The following is a 17,810-nucleotide window of genomic DNA, read 5'->3' as shown; positions in this document are numbered from 1 at the left end:
GACACGAGCAACATATTTTGAAGAACAATAGTTACAGAACAGGTCTTTTTTCCTGTGCCACCACCAGTACCTCTCCTTATACAGATGAGAGGTTATGAAAACCAGTCTCAGCAAATGAAAAGGTTCTTCTGATTCCAAAGGTCCAGCCATGATCCCAGGTCAATTTATAACTCAGATTTTACCCAAAAAGCACACTGTTAGCAAATCCATTTCTACTCCTATAGCATTTATTTAAAATGTCTCCATCACAGAAGTAAGTAGACATACAAATTGCTGCCCTGCTTATACTTTTTGCAGGCCATTAGTCTGTTACTCCATAACACTGCTTCCAATGATGTCTTCAAATTCCTAGTATTTGATTCCAAAGCCTCAGTCCTTTCATAAGGAGTGGTGCTGGGGAATCATCTACAAAGAAGAGAGTTACTTACTTTGTACTGCAACAATGTTTCTTTGAGAGGTATGTCCCTATGAGTGTTCCATGACCCATCCTGTCTACTTTGGAGTTCTCATGAATAATCTCTGTTATAGAGAAGAGTAGTTCACAGCACTAGATAGCCACAAGACAAATAGAGCACATGTTCTTGCTGAATAGACATTGCTATAAATTTCTAATCACGGGGCAGACACACAAACTCACTTACAGTGAAACACCTGTAGGGGGACACATCTCAAAGAAATATTGTTACTGCACAAGTTGAGTGCAGTAACAACAGAAAGCAAAGAAAAACCAATAGAAGGACTTACCAAAAAATCTACAAAAACACTGGAGTTGCCTGCTTCTTGGCCTGCTGGCTGGGAAGATTTTTGTTTTCCAAGATCTTTAACATTATCTTTTCCTCTTGTCTAAATTTCAGTAGTATAGTATGATTTACCATTGAATTAATACTAGAGTTGGGAGTAAAAGCTGAACTATAGACATAATCAGAAACTGTATTTTTCATTGTCATACAGATACAGCCAAAGTAGTGCTACAGAGCACAATGAAATATGGGAGCCTTCTCTAGAAGAAGTTTTTGAAACTGAAACATTAGATATTTTATACTCTGAAAACATAAAATCTCTACAGGACGAGGATTTACAATCACTTTCTAACAAAGAACTACAAGTGCGAGTCAGCCATGTGGTATCTCCAAATAAGATCTTTGTACAGTGCCTGTCATCAGAAAGTTTATTGAAAAGGTATTCTAAGACCTAATGACATAGAAGCATTTTTATCAATTAATATTTTAAAGCCTTACAACTTGTGTTTTTAAATTTTAAGAGTTTATATTCTCATTCTAATCAAAGAAATATATTACTGTTTTAGCTACTGTTTAGTGGAGCATTACCATTCTTTGGTTTTCAAAGCTATTGCATTTTCTTTGTTTTTCCCTCCCATTCCTTATAAATTTAGTGTGGAAAATAATACATTTGCACTGTAAAATATTTACCTAAATATATATATGCAGTGAGCCATCTTATAGTGCTGTGACAGGTTGCTTACCCACTGCTAAATGGCGCTGCCCTCCTGGCAGTTCTGGCAACTAGCTTGGTGAAGCTAACATTGCACTAGTGGTTACACACTGAATTTCTCCTCTGCATTGCCTCTCTAGCTCTTGGTAACTTCACTGTCCTCTTTGTGACTCAACTCTTTAGCCAAGTTGCTGTTGTCGTTTCCCCTATTCAGGGGTGGGCAAAGGAATCAAAAGTTCCTGGTCTCCAGCAGAGTCAGGCAGTCTTCTGCTTCACTGCCTTACAGTGCCACTCCCACAGAAGCTGGGAGGGGAACCTGGCCCCATTATTTACTCTAGATTCCAGCTCAAGAACCTTCTACACAATAGTCAAGGTCTATTCACTGCACCTTTCTGCCTTTCCCTGAGCTACTTCCATATTTGCTGGCCTTCCTCACTCCTCTGGGTTTGCCTGTCATTACTCCCTCCTTCCAGGGAATAACTTTAGGCAACTTATCTCTACAGCCCACTAAACAATTCTTCCTTTTCTATAGGAAGTGACTGCAGATTCCTTTCATGCAACTCCCTCTGTTTCTAATTTCCTGTCTCTTCTAGAAACTCCCATCTGTCCCTCACAGGCAAAATTCTATGATTAGCTGCCTCTAACATAATTAGCTGAATGGGTCCCCCTGGCCTATTTCAGCTCTAGCAGGGCCAATGTGGGCAGCACACCCCATCTTAAGTACTTGATCTAGACCCTGTTTTAAAATTGAGACTCCAGTTGACTTGTAAGAAGGATTGGTTCTTTCAGTAATCATCTTACTAAAGTAGTATCAGTAAGAATCAGAGGTATTTATTGTCTATGTTCTATAACATTTTTTTAAAGCATTCCACAGAACTATGTGGATTATATCTTTTGCAAAGCTCAGTCATTTCACCTAACTCAAATATCCCTCAAGTAAAGACTTCAAAGCAGCTGTGTAATATTAATGCAGCAAGCTGTGTTAGCCTCCTGACCACTGTGGGCAAGATTTTTTGCTACTCCTTTAAAATAATTTTGTGTCAAACCTAGTTTTTTCCCTCTTTTGCCCATTTTATTTTTCTTGAATGCATGCAGCCTGAATTCCCTCTAACTCTATTTTTAATGGTTCCAAAGGTGTGGAGACGATGTTCTGTCTTGAAAATTAAAAGTGGGTTTAAGTGGGAATGGAAAAGAATTGCTGCTACATAAAAGGACTGCATTTTCTGAAATGAGTTCTGTAGTTATGAGAACATAGTTATAAGTCAGAGCATAGTTACTACCTTTCCAATACTATGTACCTGCCACAAAGTTACTGAGATCTTATTGCATTATGTTTCAGCAGTAACTAAGTAAATACTTCCTAAAACCACTGGATATGAGAGTTGGCTTAGCTATGATGGGGTGTTTTAATGTTAGTTTACAGGAAAAGATGACTGTTGCCTATGAAAATTCCAAATTTGAACAAGTGAAATGGGGAAGTGATATGTACTGTGCTGTTCGTATATGTGATCAGAAGCAATGGCAGAGAGGCAAAATCAGCAAGGTTGTCTCTGAAACCACTGTAGAGGTAAATATCTGATGAAGCAACATAAGACTTGATTAAATTACTTTAAAATGCATCCATTTCAGCTGTGGATACATTCTACTGTTTGCTCATTTTGTATCAGTACTTTCTTATTTATCTCTCTGCTTTTGTGAAAAGTCCAATCTTAATAATGTTACATATTATTGCAAGCATTAAAGTCTCATCCAAGTCAGAACAACTTTAGAAGTGGGTTTGATAGTTTGAAGTGTGACTAAGGATTTACTGTAAATAGGAAACATCATGCACTGACTATGAAGAAAGGAAATTGAGTTACTTTGTAATACAGAGCTATTTCCTGTCGTGTGTAAAGTAAGCTAAGTTATCTTGTGGTCCTGCAGATGCCTTACTCTTGGCTTTCCTTAAATTCCTTCAAGCTCTATCTTATTTTCAGACCACACTCATTTTGCTTGCTGATTGGAAGATAAATTAGGGCTCTGCATGTTTCTCTTGTCTCTTACTCCTGCTAAAACATGTGAGACAAAGACTTCCTTTATTACTGTAGTTGGTGATGTTGATGCTTGTTTGATCACACTCATAAGTCCTTAGATGCTGGTCTTCACTGAGTTATTAGGAGTGTAATTTTTTGCTAACATAGGGTGTGTCTAGACTACCTAGTTTTGTCGACAAAAGTGGACTTTTGTCGACAAAACTATACCAGCGTCTACACTACCGCTGAGTTCTGTCGACATAACGTCGACAGAACTCAGCAGTTTTGTCGACGCTGGTATACTTCATTTTACGAGGCATAACACCTTCTGTCGACAGAACTCTGTCAACAGAAGGTGTAATTGCCTGTAACATTGCGTCCAGACTACGGAGTTCTGTCGACAAAGCAGCTTGCTTTGTCGACAGAACTCAATGTGTCTGGACGCTCTTTGTCGACGGAAGTTTTGTCAACAGTATCTGTCGACAAAACTTCCGACGACAAAACGCGGTAGTCTAGACGTACCCATAGTGTTCTTGGTAAAAGCTCTAGTGTAGACACAGTGATTCTGGTGTAAAGTACGTTGATAATTGCTCTAGTTTAGAAAGTGCCTAATACCAGTATAATTGCATCTGCACTGGGGTGGGGAGGTAGCCTCTTTAAGTATACCAGCATAGTTACTGTAACAAAACTTAATTGTGCACAAGACCTAAGATAAGGGAGTGAAATATGAGTATTGATCATTTACAATGATCATTTACAATCAAATCACTAACTCTGTTGATAGCATAACAGATCTGCAGTACAGAAGTTGCTGCATTTAGTGCCCCAGTCCACTCTCTTCAACAGTGATGAAGGAAAATGGAGCGATGCTTAAAAACTTGAGGAATAAGCCAGGCAAATCCTCCAGTAAAACCAACACAAATGTGAACTGTCCATAAAGATTGGAGGTCAGCATTTATGGTGGTCTGATGAATGGAGACTTATAGCATCTCCAGAAAATTGATATTTGGAAAAAGCGCAAGTATAGTACAGCGCTAATAACATGGGATAAAAATAAATATGATATTTCTTGACAGCATACATATGTGTTCCATTCTCATCTTTGCAAAATACTTCATATTCTCTTAAAAGCACTGTCTGTTTTTTTCTGACTTTTCTCACTTACATATTTCAACTCCTTGTAGTTTTACATACTTTTATTGTACATATGATAAGTTTAGTTTAGAAGAGTACATATAATGTTTGTTAAAAATTTAATCTTTTTAGAACTTTTTTCAGATCTTTTATTTTTCACAGGTAATGTTGTATGATTTTGGTGCTAAAGAAATAGTAAACATCACCTGTTTAAGAAAACTTGATGAAAAGCTGAAGCCAATTAGGACATTAGCACTAGAGTGCTCCCTGGTAGATATACGGTAATTTATTTCTTATATATTGGAATAACACTATAAGATGATAGGGGAGAGCAGTTTTAATTTTTTTATGAAGTATATTTTAAAGTCAGGTCATATACAAGTAAAGTATAAACTGTGAAGTGAATGAAAGCTTCTTTGTTTTAAACTAAGTTATATGCCGCAGGACAGAAGGAACAGATGCTTTATTTTCTTGGCTCCCTTGGCCTGCTTATCTGTGCTTAAAGTTTGGTCTTCCTAGTAGGGATGTACAATAGCATTTAAAATGTTAACCAGTTAAACCATCTGTTTAACCAGCTAACTGCCCATTACGGGCAGCATAGGGAGGGGCCTGCTTGGGCCGGGGAGGGCCTACGATAGCAGGATGGGCCTGGCTCCTGTGTATAGCGCACTGCAGGCAGGAAACTGCTCCAGCCAGGCCAGGTGCCAGTTAATCAGTTACCCATAAACATTAAATAACCAGTTAGCCAGTTATCCATTTACATCCCTACTTCCTAGGCAACAGTAACTGGGTCTTTTGGAAATATGGGGGAGAGGGAGATTTTGACTTTCCTTTCCTGGTCTGTCAGTGGGGAACAGAAGGATTCTTCCCTCTAATAGGTTGTAGGATTTGGGACAGAAGGCCAAGCACCCATTATCCAAGTGAGTATACTATGCCACTTATGGAGAGAAAGAAGAACCACCGGACATATCTCAATTCTCACGTCCTGTGATAATGCTGGAAAATCCAACTTTGCATTAACATAGCTGTGTTGAACAGATTTCTGAAGTACATTTTCTAATAAAATATTACAAATCCCCTCTCTATTTTTTTGAAACCATTTCAATCTACTTTAGGGTTCCCTTTTAAAATGAAACAATGCTTTTTGATCCTGGAGCAGCTGGTATTACTGTTTCTCTTCCTTTTTCTCTATGGCATAATTTTTTACTTAGAAGGATCAGTTTGATAGTTTTCAAAGTCCTGCTGATGTTTTTTTTATATGCAATCATTGAAAATCTTTATTAAAATCATATCCTCTGTTTTAATAAAACAGAGTTTCATTTGTTTCCTTTTAGACCAGCTGGTGGGAGCAATCAGTGGACAGCAACAGCTTGTGATTGTATCTCCTATTACCTCACTGGAACTGTAGCAAATCTAATCATACAGGTATTTAATCAAAATAAGAAATATATGTAACATTCCTGTGCAGGCCTTTTTTGTCCCTTTTGAGTTACTTAAACATGCTTTCATTAAGCAACATGCTCATTGAAATTCGTGCAGTTATGAATCTCTGCAGCAACATACCTGATGTGGACAAATATGCTGTCATTTCTACTTGTTTGTTCTTTGTTGCTCACCAGAGCTGATAGTTTAAACTTAAATAGGTATATCCTGAAATATGTCATTTGTAAATTATATAGTCAACCTGGGATATGTTTGGTCTGTTATTGATTATAAATACAATCATGTATCTAGAAGTACAAAATACTTCTTTTAAGGTTTTATTAGCTACGTAGCAATGGCCTAACATTTTCTTGAAGCTGACACACTCAACAATTATGGTCCTATCCCATTTTAGGAGAGACTATTATCAAGTTGTAGAAAGGACATAATATTTTAATTTCTGAGATTTCCTTGATACTTGACAGCAGGTTTTCTACTTGACTATGGCATGGATATTATGTTGGTGCTTGAACTTCATTAGCAGTGAATGAAATGCAAATATTTTAGATTACTTTTTGTTTAAGCCTTTGATATCAGATATGTCTACAGACTCAGGCTTGATAAGGCAGGGTTGCCTTTGAGTAGTTCCATTCTTCTGAAGGAAATCAGAGAATAGTAGTGGGTATCTGATTATCTGTCTAATCATTTTTGCAGTTGAGAAAAGCAGAGTTCTACTCTGTAACCCCTCCTACCCATAGGATATAAAATTGCATGCAGAAGTAGTGAAGTGGTGTGGGCTATAGTGTGTTTAGTGTGTGAATGAAATACAGTTGTCAACATACCTGTTGATCAGCTTTCCCAGACTCAGAGGGAGGTTGTTAATGATCACTAGGTTATATAATTATTTGATTAAAACAAAACTTATAGGTTGGGGGAGCAAATAGATTATACAGTAAACATATTTTCAGCCCTCTCAGTTGAGTGTGTACTGTGAGGGGAAAGAGCCAGAGGACAGTGAGGGTATGTCTACACTGCCACCCTAGTTCGAACTAGGGTGGCTAATGTAGGCATTCGAAGTTGCAAATGAAGCCTGGGATTTAAATATCCTGGGCTTCATTAGCATCTTGCTGGGCGCCATCATTTTTAAATCCCCGTTAGTGCGGACTCCGTTCCCGCGGCTACATGCGGCACGGAGTAGGTAGTTCGAATTAGGCTCTCTAATTCGAACTACCGTTACTCCTCATGGAACAAGAGCCTAATTCGAACTACCTACTCCGTGCTGCATGTAGCCGCGGGCATGGGATCCACACTAACGGGGATTTGAAAATGGCGGTGCCCAGCAAGATGCAGATGAAGCCCGGGATATTTAAATCCCGGGCTTCATTTGCAACTTCGAATGCCTACATTAGTCACCCTAGTTCGAATTAGGGTGGCAGTGTAGACATACCCTGAGAGAGTAAGGGAAGAGATGAGAATGAAGGGCCAGGTCTACACTATAAGGGAAGGTCGTATCAAGATATGCAACTCCAGCAACATTAATTATTTAGCTGGAGTCAATGTATCTTGATTCGAATCCCCCTGCCATTCCCACAGTGGGAGGCCGACGGGAGCAAACATTCCCGTTGGCTTCCCTTACTCCTAGCAGGAGTACCAGCCACCAAATGGTGGGGGGATGCCCTCTGAGTTTAATTTACTGGGTCTAGTTAAGACAGTGTCAATCTTCCCCAGAGTGAAGACATGGCCAGAGAGATAAGGAGATGAGATATGTTTACTGGGGCAAATGAAGGGAGCTGATGAGAAATTTCTATGGCTGACTGAAGAGAAGGGGAAGGTTCAGGAGGAGGAAGGTCACAGTGTATTTCATCATTTTTCTCTTAGAAGAAATTTGTGTGGTCCTAAGCAGAAAGATGGGAGGGAGAAAAGATTAAGGATGTGTCACAGGTGGTGAAAAGATTGAACATGGGAAATCAACCAATAAGAACTCACGAAGACTTTCTGTTGCCACAACAAAGAGCTCTTACTCCATGCAAACACGGCATCCCTGTATGATGTTCCATTACAGGGTGTTTGCAAGGCCATCTGGAGTGCCATCTACACGTTCGCAACAAACTGTGCTTTAATTCATGCCACAGCTGCGGATGCAGAATTGAAATATGCATCTTTGCCACCAACTTCTTCATGCCCACCTCCAATCTTTGCACTGCTTAACAATTGCTCACATTTAGAATACCCATAGGGATTATCATTTGAAGAAGAAATGGAAGTTACTTACTGTAACTGGAAGTACTTCAAGTTGTGAAATCCATATCTGTATTCCACTACTTGCCCTCTAGCTCTTCTGCTTTGGATCTTGTGGGATTGCAGTAAAAAGAGGAATTGGAGAAGCATTGACTCACACTGACTGTAATATCCTGCACTGGAAGCATGGTGTCCCTAACCTCTGTTTGTCAGAGGCTGGAAATGGATGACAGGAGAGGGATCATTTGATGATTACTTGTCCTGTTCACTCCCTCTGGGGCAACTGGCATTGGTCACTGTAGGAAGACATGGTACTGAGCTAGTGGACCTTTGGTCTGACCCAGTATGGCTATTCTTATGTTCATATATATGGAGCACATACAGGCCAATGAACATTGCTATGAAGAATTTTTAACATGGGTGCTCATGTGTATCATATATGTTGAATACATATAGGAACAAGATGTCTCAAAGAATTTCCAGTTACAATCTCCATATCTTACATTCCTCACAGGAAAATGATGGATCTCAGCCGCTACCTGTGAAAATTTTTTGCAATGATGAAGCAGGACAGCGTATTGATGTTTCTGAATATCTTATGAAAAGGGGTCTGGCTTTCAGAAACAAAAGGTATGGGTATTCTTCTTAATGTAACATTATTTCACATCTCCTCCTTAAAGCTGACACATTTATCTTGGCATTTGTTACTTTTGTAAGTAAAACAAAAACTACTTCTGAGGGAATTCTTGCCACTGCAGATCCACAGAATTCATGTGTCCCAAATAATTTTTTCCACAGAACATCTATTTCTGCCATGAACGGCTATAGCTCTGCCTTTCACTCATCAGTAGCCACTATAGTTCTGGAACAGCCAGCAGCATGAACTCAGCTAGCTGTTGTGGCACCACAGTGGTCTCTGGTGAGCAAAAGGCAGAACTGCAGCACTTCTGGGACAGAATGTAATTTCTGGAGGGGGAGGGGGGAAATTCTGTGCATGCCCAGTGGTGCAGAATTTCCCATGTAGTAGAAGTTCATCACAGCTCCCTGCCTGCAGAGTCAGGTTAGGACAGAGCGGGGCACCATGGAAATGTTGGGGGTGGGTCATAGACTGGGGTTCATAATAGTTAGTATAGGAGACAGACAGGAGAGAAGGCTCAGGAGCTAGTGGGTTGACAGTGTGGAGCCTGGGGACAGAGAAAGGAAGTCTGCAGAATTATATGTGGATCAGGGAGGCAGCTGCTGAGACCCACAGAGGTGAAATGAAGTGCAAGGATAGAACAGATGTGTCTGACTGAATGGAAGAGACTAGAGCTCAGTCAGAATCTGCATAGGGGAGGATCCCTAACAATTCCTCTTTACCCCCCCCCCAAACATTTTTTCAATAGCTTTTCCACCCAACAAACCTCCAAGTTCCCTCGGTCTTCTCAGCAGTTACATCTCTCTCCCTTAGTTCTGCCACACTGCGCTAAACTTAAGGTGCAAATGTTGAGAGACAGAGATCTCTGCTTGAAGATGCTTCTGATTGGGAAGGGCCAACCCCCCCTCCTCAGACCCAGACTCTCAGCAAATAGCCAACTACAAGGGGATTATACTCAAAAGAACCTCAAAGAAATGTGCTGCCTCTCTGCCTCAAGATCTGCACTTGCCTAAATGGCATTTGAATAATAGGCAGGTGAGAAAAGCTGACAAACTTCCCCTCAGCGCATATGATAAGCTGGGCACCTTTGGTGCTGACCAGGCTCTCCACAAAAACCCCTCACATGGTGTCTGTACAGAGGCTACAAGCCATTCAGTGCCTGCCTCACAGCACTGAGCACAGCATCAACCAGAGCAGCATCTTCTGAGATCGCAGCAACGTCTGAGATCACAGCGCCAAGAACTCTTACCACAGCACTGCAGCAGCTGATGGCGCAGCCTATGGGCACCATCCCACCATTGCAGATGGTGGCAAATACCCACTCTGTGGGCTCTGCACCTGAAATACCAGAGGTGCCAGCGCCAGGTGCAACACCATTAGCTTTGGTGCCGTTTACTCCTACACCTAGCTACCAGCATAAGGAGACCACAGTTGTCTCTGAACTTCTAACTCTCCATTTTTAAGCACTGACAAACTATCTTATTCAGCACCATCCAAATACATGTCATCACCTACCTTGTTATCAAGTGATGATGATGAGGAACCAGAGGTTTTCTCACCCCAGCTGTTGCCAGGCACAGAAACATCAGGACATTTGTCCCATGATGAATTTGCCCACTCTCCCCCAACGTTGGCATGTCCCTCTGGGCTCCATACCCATGGACACCACCACCCATTCCTTATCTACCGCAATGGCGATATTGGGCCCCATGGCCTAAACATCACAAAAAGAGACTATCTAAGAGAAAGCACACTATAAAGGCTCTTTCTCCCCTGTCCCAATCCCCTTTAATACAGAGGAAACAGAATGCAATTAATGAACTGCAGTCCCTCAACTTAGGTCCGGACACATCTTTAGACACAAACTGTCTGTGATGGATGAGGCTATCATGCCGCCACTCTCGGCAACCACTGAAGACTTCACTCCTTTCCAGGAACTTTTTAAGAGAGTTGCAGCTGACCTGAACATTGCAGTGGAAGAAGTGCAGGACACAATACGAGCTTAACAACATTGTGAAGGTTACATCTTCCTTTAAAATTGTTGTGCCTATCAACTCAGCCATCATGGAATCTGCCAAAATTGTTTGGAAAACCCTTGTCTCAATTCCTCCCACCTGCAGAAAGGCAGACTGCAAGTATTATGTTCCCCAAAAGGGGTCAGAATTATTATTCACTGATCCACCACTAAACTCCTTGGTAGTTGACGCAGCTCAGCAAAGACATAAAAAGCAGCAAAACCATTCTATGCCATCAGACAGAGATAATAAGAGACTTGACACCCTGCGTAAAAACCTCAGCCACGTTACCACTAAGAGTGGCCAATTAAGCAGCACTCCACAGTAAATATGATTTTAACAATTACACAAAATTTAATACTTTTATTGATGATATACCAGAGGCGAAAAAGACACAGTTTAGAGCAGCCATTGTGGAGGGCCATACAATATTGAGGACAGTAGACACAACCACAAGAGCAACAGCTACGACCGTTGTCATGAAATATCTCCATGGTTCAATTTCTCTGCCTTCCCTTGAGAAATCCAGTCATCTGTGGAAGATCTGCAGTTTGAGGGTGAAAACCTCTTTTCATCTAAGACCAACAAAGTCCTCCATTCCATGAAGGAGTCTCGGGCCCTTCTGCATTCCTTTGGCATTCAGACACTTGCAACAAGGAGGAGGCAATATAGATACCAACCATACCAGAGACTGAGATATCTGCAGTTCACATACCAATACCAAAAGCAAAGAGCACATGCCACACCAACAATGCAGCTGAGACAGACAGCAGCATAGACGCAATCAGGGCAATGCTACCAACCATCCGCCTCTGCCCAATAAGCAAATTTGAGGCATTCATCAAACTAAAAACCATTTTGCCTTCTCCAAAGCTCCCAAAGACTCAGAAACCTTTCACCTATTGACTTTCGCCATTCAATGACAAATGGTGCAACATAACATCTGACAAATGGGTACTATAGACAATCTCATTTGGCTACACTATCCCATTCCCCCATCTCGCCCACCCACCCTGTCCCTCTCAGGGACCCCTCTCTCAAAACTATATTACAACAGGAAGTAGATCACCACCTACAATTGCATTCTATAGAATCTGTTGCCCCAGAATATCAGAGGTCTGGGTTTTATTCTCATTACTTCCTCACTCAGAAAAAAACTGGAGGTTGGAGTCCAATTTTGGATCTGAGGGCCCTGAACAAAATTGTTAAAATGTAAACATTCAAAATGGTTACATTATCCACCATTATCCCCTCTCTGGGTTCATCAATTGGTTTTTGTCTCTCGACTTACAAGACAAATATTTTCATGTCTATCCACTCTGCTCATAGACTGTTTCTCCATTTCACCCTAACTACACAACACTACTAATATATGTTTCTACCTTTTGGACTTTCCACGGCATCAAGGGTTTTCTCCGAGATGCTAGCAGTGGTAACGGTCCACCTCAGAAAACAGGACATTACCATATATCCATACCTCAATGACTGTCTTATCAAGGCAAGAACTCGAGATGAATCCTGTCTCTGCACCTATCTGGTATGTCAGTGCTTCCCGTTGCTGGGATTCCTAATCAACAAGAAAAAAATCAGTCCTTACGCCAACTCAGTCAATACAATTTATCAAGGCGCACCTCAGCTCTGCCTCAGCCACCACCTCTCTGCCTCCGTACAGATTCCTAAAGATTGGTGAGCTAGTCCAATTGCTCCACATAATGCCACTCGTCCCAGTCCATGACTGTTTACAACTCCTGGGACACATGACGTCCTGCAACTCTGTGGTCCCCAATGCCCATCTATTCATGAGGCACTTCCAGGGGTGGCTCAGATTGAATGACAAGCCCAGCCTATACTCCCTGGTCAAAATGCTGTCCATTCCCAGCACAGTAAAAAGTGCAATACTGTGGTAGACAAAACTGTACAATTTGTGCAGGGACATACCTTTTCAAACCCCAGAACCCACAGTGGTCATCCTAATGGCCTGGGATCACACATGAAAGATATCGCAAACCAGGGCCTATGGACTCCAGAAGAGAGGTTGCTACATATCAATGTCCTTGAGCTCAGGGCTGTTCGGTTTGCATGTCAACATTTTCTACCTCACGTCACCAGAAGACACATCAGGATGTATTCTGACAATACAGCCTGCATGTTTTATATAAACGGACAATGTGGGGCACAATTCCATGCCCCATGCACGGAAGCCATAGCACTTTGGAATTGGTGCCTTTACTCATGGCATCTCTATAAGCACATGCCTTGTCCCTGGCACTCTAAACACCACAACCAATGCCCTAAGCAGAGCCCTACCACAAGATCACGAGTGGCAGATTGACCCTTCAGTTCTAGCAGAGATATTTGAACAGTGGGAATACCCTCATGCAGATATGTTTGCCACCAGAACAAACAAAAAGTTCCCACTTTATTGCTCCAGGGTGGGCATTGGAAAGGACTCACTCAGAGACACTCTCATCCTCAAGTGGGACCATTACCTACTTTATGCATCCCTCCTCAACAGGGTACTCATCAAAATATGGAGGGACAAAGCGAGGGTTATCCTAGTATCACTTTGTTGACCTCAGCAACCGTAGTTTCCCCTCCTGAATAGAATGACCCTACATCGCCCAATCACACTTCCATGCAATCTGAACATATTATTCCAATCGGGTTCCAAAGCTTCCCGTCCACAATTCCTCACACTTCATCTCAAGGCGTGGTACCTCAATGGTTTACGGGCATAGAATTACAATGCTCAGACCAGGTAAGGGAAGTACTTGTCCACAGCATGTACCTTGCAATGAGAAAGACATACAGTAACAAATGGTCTCATTTTGTGCATTGGGCTGCTTCCTGTAACATACCCCTGGAGGAAGCCCCCTTACCTGCACTCCTTGAATACATACTGTACCTTATGCAATTCTACCTTTCCATGAGCTCATAGTACATCTTGCAGCAATAATGTTCCACACTACTGTTGATGACACCACAGTCTCTGCACATCCCACAAACACTTCCTCAAAGGCCTACAGGCATTATATCTTGATGTTGCTGCTCCACAGGCACCTTGTTACCCACATCTGGTACTAACCACGCTCACGAAACCTCCATTTGAACCTATGGCCAATATGCTCCCTTCTCCACTTAACTCTCAAAATAGCGCTCTTAAGTTGCAGTAACGTCAGCATGTCGAGTGGGAGAGATGGCTGCTCTAATGACAGACCCACTATTTACCATCTTTTTTAAGGACAAAGTCCCTCTATGGATACATCTGAAGTTCTTACCCAAAGTAAATTCCACCTTCTGCCTTAATCAGACCATACACTTACCTATATTTTTTTCCAAGCCTCATGCCAGCTCCTTTGAGGCACAAATGCACATGCTCAACATCTGCAGGGCACTCTCCTTCTACCTTGATGGAACAAGACCCTTTAGATCATCCCCAAGACTTTTTGTCTCCATTGCGGAGCATAGCAAGGGACATCAATATCATCTCAAGGATTATTCCATTGGAGCTCTGACAGCATAGCAGTGTGCTACGATTTGAATGTTTACTTCAGTCCATGCACATTCCATGAGAGCAGTTGCTTCTTCGGTTGCTTACCTGAGGAGGTTTCCCATTGATGATATATGTGCTGTTGCTACATGGACATGAGAACAAACTTTCGCTGAGTACTGTGCACTTTCTGCTGGCCCTCTGCACTCCACAAAAGTGGCAAAGGCTGTACTGAAGACAGCTTACCTGCCTGATCCAAAGTCCCTACCTCCATAAGACGAATTGCTTTGCAGTCACCTGCTGTGAAACACCCCCAGAGACGTCTCTTAAAGAGGAAGAAGAGGAGAAGGTTACTCACTTTGACTATAAATAATGTTCTTCGAGATAAACGTCCCTGGGGATGTTTCACTACCCTCCCTTCCTCTTCTGTACTTCAAACCGTGCATGGCCCCCAATGCACTGCTAGAAATAATCCTCTCTGTGGCAATGGGATGCACCAGTACCTGCTATGGAGCACTCCCAGGGCCACTCATCTCAAAGAACATCAGTTACAGCCATTGTGAGTAATCTCCTCTTCCAGTATATAAAGTGCAACTGGACTCCTTGTCGCTTTTGCAGATCCAGACTAACACGGCTACTCCTCTGATACTTGACACCATGCAAGGCACTGCATTTAGCTGTATGGAGTGGAAATCTATTAACCTCATGAAGAAACTTGTACAAGTACAGACAGATATCATCTTTCTCTCCAAATGCAAATGGATGGACATTATACCAAATGGACTGAAGGTGAAAAATCCATTGCAATCAACATACTGCACAGACTACAGTGAGATATTATGCCATATAAAGAAACTGAGGAACCACCTGATCAGCATCCTGTTCAGCAAACAGGAAAACATCAAAAAAGAGGTCTCCAAGCTGGAGACTTTCATAAAGAAACAACCTTCCACACAAACGTCCACACAGCTGGACTTCACTAAAATAAGACAGATCTACATTACACACTTCACTTCTCTACAGAGGAAAAAGGACTGTAAGCTGTCTAAAATCCTACCTGCCACATGGGGCCACAACAGTGGTACCCCTAACTCACCCAGCAATATCGTCAATGTATCCAGATACATACACAGACCAGCAGAAGAGTCTGTCCTATCTCAGGGACTCTCTTTGCCCCACCACCCCTACAAATATGATACAGTTCTGCGGTGATCTAGAAGCCTACTTTTGCCGTCTCCGACTCAAAGAATACATTCAACAAACAATTAACAGCACACTGACACACACATACCCTCCTCCCAACAGCACAAGAAGAAGAACTCCACATAGACTCCTCCTGAGGGTCGAAATGAAAGTCTGGATCTATACATAGAATGCTTCCGCCGACGTGCACAGGGAGAAATCGTGGAAAAACAGCATCACTTGCCTCATAACCTCAGTCGTGCAGAATGCAATGCCATCCACAGCCTCAGAAACAACTCAACGTTATAATCAAAGAGGCTGATAAAGGAGGTGCTGTTGTCGTCATGAACAGGTCTGACTACCAAAAGGAGGCTGCCAGACAACTCTCCAATACCAAATTCTACAGGCCACTTTCCTCAGATCCCACTGACGTGTACACTAAGAAACTGCACCATCTGCTCAGTACATACTCTACACAAGCACAGGAACAAATCAACATACCCTTAGAGCCCCGACCGGGGTTATTCTATCTACTATCAAAGATCCACAAACCTGGAAATCCTGGACGCCCCACATCTCGGGCATTGGCACTCTCACTGAAGGACTGTCTGTATATGTGGACTCTCTACTCAGACACTACGCCACCAGCACTCCCAGCTATCTCCATGACACCACTGATTTCCTGAGAGAACTACAATGCATAAGTGATCTTCCAGAAAACACAATCCTAGCCACCATGGATGTAGAGGCTCTCTACACAAACACCCCACATGTAGATGGAATACAGGCTCTCAGGAACAATATCCTTGATGATGCCACAGCACAACTGGTGGTTGAGCTCTGTGACTTTATCCTCACACTCAACTATTTCAGATTTAATGACAATATATACCTCCAAACCAGTGGCACCACTATTGGCACCCGCATAGCCCCACAATATGCCAACATTTTTATGACTGACCTGGAACAACGCTTCCTCATCCACTAACACCCCTTCTCTACCTACGCTACATTGATGACATCGTCATCATCTGGAGCCATGGGAAGGAGACTCTGGAAGAATTCCACTACGATTTCAACAGCTTCCACCCCACCATCAACCTCAGCCTGGACCAGCCTACACAAGAGATCCACTTCCTGGACACCACGGTGCAAATAAGTAACCCTATACCAAAAACCTACCGACTGTTATGCCTACTTTCATGCCTCTAGCTTCCATCCCAGACACACCACACGATCCATTGTCTACAGCCAAGCACTAAGGTACAACCACATCTGCTCCAACCCTTCAGACTGAGACCAACACCTACAAGATCTTCTCCAAGCATTCTTGAAACTATGATACCTGCACGAGGAAGTGAGGAAACCGATTAACCAAGCCAGACATGTACCCAGAAGCCTCCTACTACAAGACAAGCCCAAGAAAGAAACCAACAGAACACCACTGGCCATCACCTACAGTCCTCAGTTAAAACCTCTCCAACGCATCATCAGTGATCTACAGCCCATCCTGGACAATGATCCCTCACTTTCACAGGCCTTGGGAGGGAGGCCAGTCCTCGCCCACAGACAACCCACCAACCTGAAGCAAATTCTCACTAGCAACTATACACTGCACCACACTAACTCTCACTCAGGAACCAATCTGTGCAATAAACCTCAGTGCCAACTCTGCCCTCATATCTACTCTAGTGACACCATCACAGGAACTAACCAGATCAGCCACAGCATCACTGGTTCTTTCACCTGCACATCTACCAATCTAGTATACGCTATCATGTGCCAACAATGCCCCTCTGCTATATACATCAGCCAAACTGGACAGTCCCTACATAAAAGCATAAATGGACACAAATCAGATATTAGGAATGGCAATATACAAAAACATATAGGAGAACACTTCAGTCTCCCTGGACACACAGCAGCAGATTTAAAGGTAGCCATCCTGCAGCAAAAAAATTTCAAGACCAGACTTCAGAGAAACTGCTGAGCTACAGTTCATCTGCAAATTTAACACCATCAGTTCAGGATTAAACAAAGATTGTGAATGGCTAGCCAAGTACAAAAGCAGTTTCTCCTCTCTTGGTGTTCACACCTCCAGATCAGCTGCTAGAAGTAGGCCTCACCCTCCCTGACTGAATTAACCTCGTTTGTCTCTAGCCTATATATATGCCTATATATATAGGCATATTTATACCTGCCTCTGGAAATTTCCACTACATGCATCT

The 17,810-nt window shown here is 42.4% G+C and overlaps 1 protein-coding gene across 2 annotated transcripts in view; it reads left to right on the top strand.

Moving 5' to 3' along the window:
* The window catches only part of RNF17 (ring finger protein 17), a 218,453-nt gene that overhangs the window by 149,895 nt on the left and 50,748 nt on the right, over window positions 1-17,810 (top strand). For both annotated transcript variants that reach the window (XM_089775614.1, XM_089775613.1), the window contains 5 exons: window positions 952-1,179; window positions 2,869-3,019; window positions 4,761-4,879; window positions 5,933-6,023; window positions 8,773-8,888. In XM_089775614.1, coding sequence (XP_089631740.1) covers window positions 952-1,179; window positions 2,869-3,019; window positions 4,761-4,879; window positions 5,933-6,023; window positions 8,773-8,888 — 705 coding nt within the window. The remainder of the gene's footprint in view (window positions 1-951; window positions 1,180-2,868; window positions 3,020-4,760; window positions 4,880-5,932; window positions 6,024-8,772; window positions 8,889-17,810) is intronic.

Source organism: Pelodiscus sinensis, chromosome 1 (assembly GCF_052426305.1).
Source record: "Pelodiscus sinensis isolate ZL-2025 chromosome 1, ASM5242630v1, whole genome shotgun sequence".
Taxonomy (NCBI): Eukaryota; Metazoa; Chordata; order Testudines; family Trionychidae; genus Pelodiscus; species Pelodiscus sinensis.
The sequence above is the reverse complement of the archived record's forward strand: the minus strand, read 5'-3'. Positions and strand labels throughout refer to the sequence as shown.